At 54.9% G+C, this 2,537-nt stretch overlaps 1 protein-coding gene across 1 annotated transcript in view; it reads right to left on the minus strand.

The window, feature by feature from the left end:
- The window catches only part of NT5C (5', 3'-nucleotidase, cytosolic), a gene marked incomplete at its 5' end in the record, with an annotated part of 1,712 nt that extends 915 nt beyond the window's left edge, over window positions 1–797 (minus strand). Inside the window, 2 exons of the mRNA XM_010135688.1 lie at window positions 552–612; window positions 697–797. Coding sequence (XP_010133990.1) covers window positions 552–612; window positions 697–797 — 162 coding nt within the window. The remainder of the gene's footprint in view (window positions 1–551; window positions 613–696) is intronic.
- Between the last annotated feature and the right edge of the window lie 1,740 nt (window positions 798–2,537).

A 2,537-nucleotide genomic window follows, 5' to 3' on the forward strand; every position in this document is an offset into this window, starting at 1 on the left:
AGGGTCCCCCCCTCACCGTGCCAGTGGGACACGGGACTCACTCCAGGCCACAGCCTCCTCTGAACCCAGCGCTGGCCTCTCCCCGGAGAGCCGGGTATCTCGGGATTTAGGCAGAATAAGGTTTTGTCAGTTGAGGATTCTCTGGCGTGGATTCCCCCGGGAATATCCCATCCCCGTGGGCCACGCTACGGCAGTTCCTCCACTGTCGTCTGCTGACACAGCTGAGCCCAAGCACCACACACCAGCTCCAAGAGGGCTCATGCATCCCGCAACAAGGCTGGCACCACACAGCACCCCGAGATTCCCCCAGCTACTGCTGCGTCTGGGCAGCTGCCCCACAGAAAGAGGGACCACAGGGACCCGGGCAGCTGCCCCACGGCCAGGGGGACCGCAGGGACCCGGGCAGCTGCCCCACGGACGGGGGACCGCAGGGACCCGGGCAGCCTGTGCCAGCCACTGTCTTTATGACTGACCGGCTCTGACCTGGGCGGTATGAACAGCGGGGCCCTGCAAAAGCAGCACTAAACCCGGTGCAGTCAGTTCTCTCCCACCTTTTCGACGACACAGTGCTCGTACTTGCGGAGAGGACTGGTGCAGATGAAGACTTCGGTGCTGAGGAGAAACAGCCTTCGTTAGCAGTCAGGGCAAAGGGCGTACGGGAACGGGAGAGGGCTGCAGGGTGCGCAGTGTCCTTACTCCTGCATGCGGATCATCTCCTGCATGGCTTCAAGGGCTCCTGGAATTGGATCCAACCCTAGAAAGAAGCCAGGCGATTCATAGACGCTGGCGACCTTAGCCTGCAAGAGACAGGGACCGTCAGCGATGACCGTGCTCTTCCCCACGCTCTGTGCACAACACTGTCCTGTCACCCCGCGTGCAGCAGCCGTCAAGAGGGCCAGCGCTTTGGAGAGGGAGGTGATGCTTCACACCAAGAGTGGGTCATAACGACTCACCTTGAAGGTTCCAGGGAAAGTCCCGCTCGGGCACACAGGGACCAGAAGTTACTCTCTGGTGGCTTGTTTGGAGTGTTTGGAGTGAGGAGGCAGAGCTGGTCCTGCCCTGGCTTTGTTTCTACAAGCCGCTCCAGGAGTAGCACCACCAGCGCAGCCCTGACCTACGGCACGACTTGCGATGCCTGGCAGAGGAGAGCTCGTGCCTCGCCCCTTCCCAGCAGGTCTCTCCCTACCAACTCGTGTTCTGCTCCTCTAACGTCTGACTGAAACCTGCGTCCCAGATGCCCCATACTGCTGCAGCAGAACGAGGAAGGTCTCTGTGGAATTTACATAAAACCTGCTGGAGCTTCAAATCATATAAACTTTATCGTTCTGCCAAATGTACCTAAAGCAGCCCCGGGACCCAGAGGCTGCTGATGAGGGAGACAGACACCCAACCCCACACAGCTCATTTCCTTGGGGAGCCAGGCCAACAACCACAGCAAGATAAGAGCTTTCCACCGCTCTGATCCATGTGGGATCCAAACCGGTTACCTGGTTATTTCACTGACACGCCTAAGGTCTGGGAAGGAAGAGGATGAGCATGAACCAAATTAGGGAATGGGAGTGCCAGAAATAGAACAGAACACAGCTTTCGGGACAGATCAGACTGTAGACCTTCCAAATCAGAACAAATAAAAAGCCATGAGCCCTTAAATTCCTAAAATTTTTTGGTCCCATTATACCTAAATGGACTTCAGGAATACTCACTTGAGCAAAGATCACGTCTGTTTATATAAAATGATAAAGAACTCATGCCTACTCCCTGTATTTACTAGTTTCAAGTAGTTTTGAGCATCAACAGGCATCAGTTAGAGCTTGGTCAGCTTGGAGCCTGCGGAAACGCTGCCCGGACTGAGCTCCTGTCCGTCACATTGGTGCAGGAGCCTGCACCTCGCTATGGAACAGGAAGGAAATGAATGTGATCGTCATTTCTTAGCAGTAAAAAAAACCTACAGACTTGCTACCGGATCTTAAAATTAGGAGCAAACTTCTCAAGGAAAGCGTATGGCATCGCCTGGATCAACGTCTGCTGCATTTTCTTACAGAGTCCCCGTCTGTCCTGCGGTAACCACAGGGTAACCAGATGTGACGTCTGGATCCACGGTGTTTCTCGTTTTGCCTTGCAGATGTCTGATATTCATCCAGTCATGAGCAAACCGTTAAAACAGCAACAGTTCGGACAGATGTAGGGTGCACCACCAGCTTTTTACGAACTGTTCCAGAGCGCTTACCTACCGTGCACCCCCGCTCGTCAGACCATGCAGAGCCAGGAGATAGATTCGGGGCTTTATTAGCTGTACAAAGCCCACATGTAACATTCATCTCTCTTGTCCTGCGAAGGAGCTGCAGGACACGGGCAGAGCGCTCCGAGCGCTCTGGGTCAGTTATCAGCACCGCGAGAGCAGGTGCAGAACCAGCCGGCGATGGTTCGGCGAACAGTTCCACTCGGGTGTTTTTACGGCAGCATCAAAAAACCTCCTTCCCAATCCCCGCACACGCAGCTCTTTGTAAAGGGCTGCCTGGAAGAAGCCGCTAATTATT

This window comes from Buceros rhinoceros, unplaced genomic scaffold (genome assembly GCF_000710305.1).
Source record: "Buceros rhinoceros silvestris isolate BGI_N320 unplaced genomic scaffold, ASM71030v1 scaffold33354, whole genome shotgun sequence".
In the NCBI taxonomy this organism is placed as follows: domain Eukaryota; kingdom Metazoa; phylum Chordata; class Aves; order Bucerotiformes; family Bucerotidae; genus Buceros; species Buceros rhinoceros.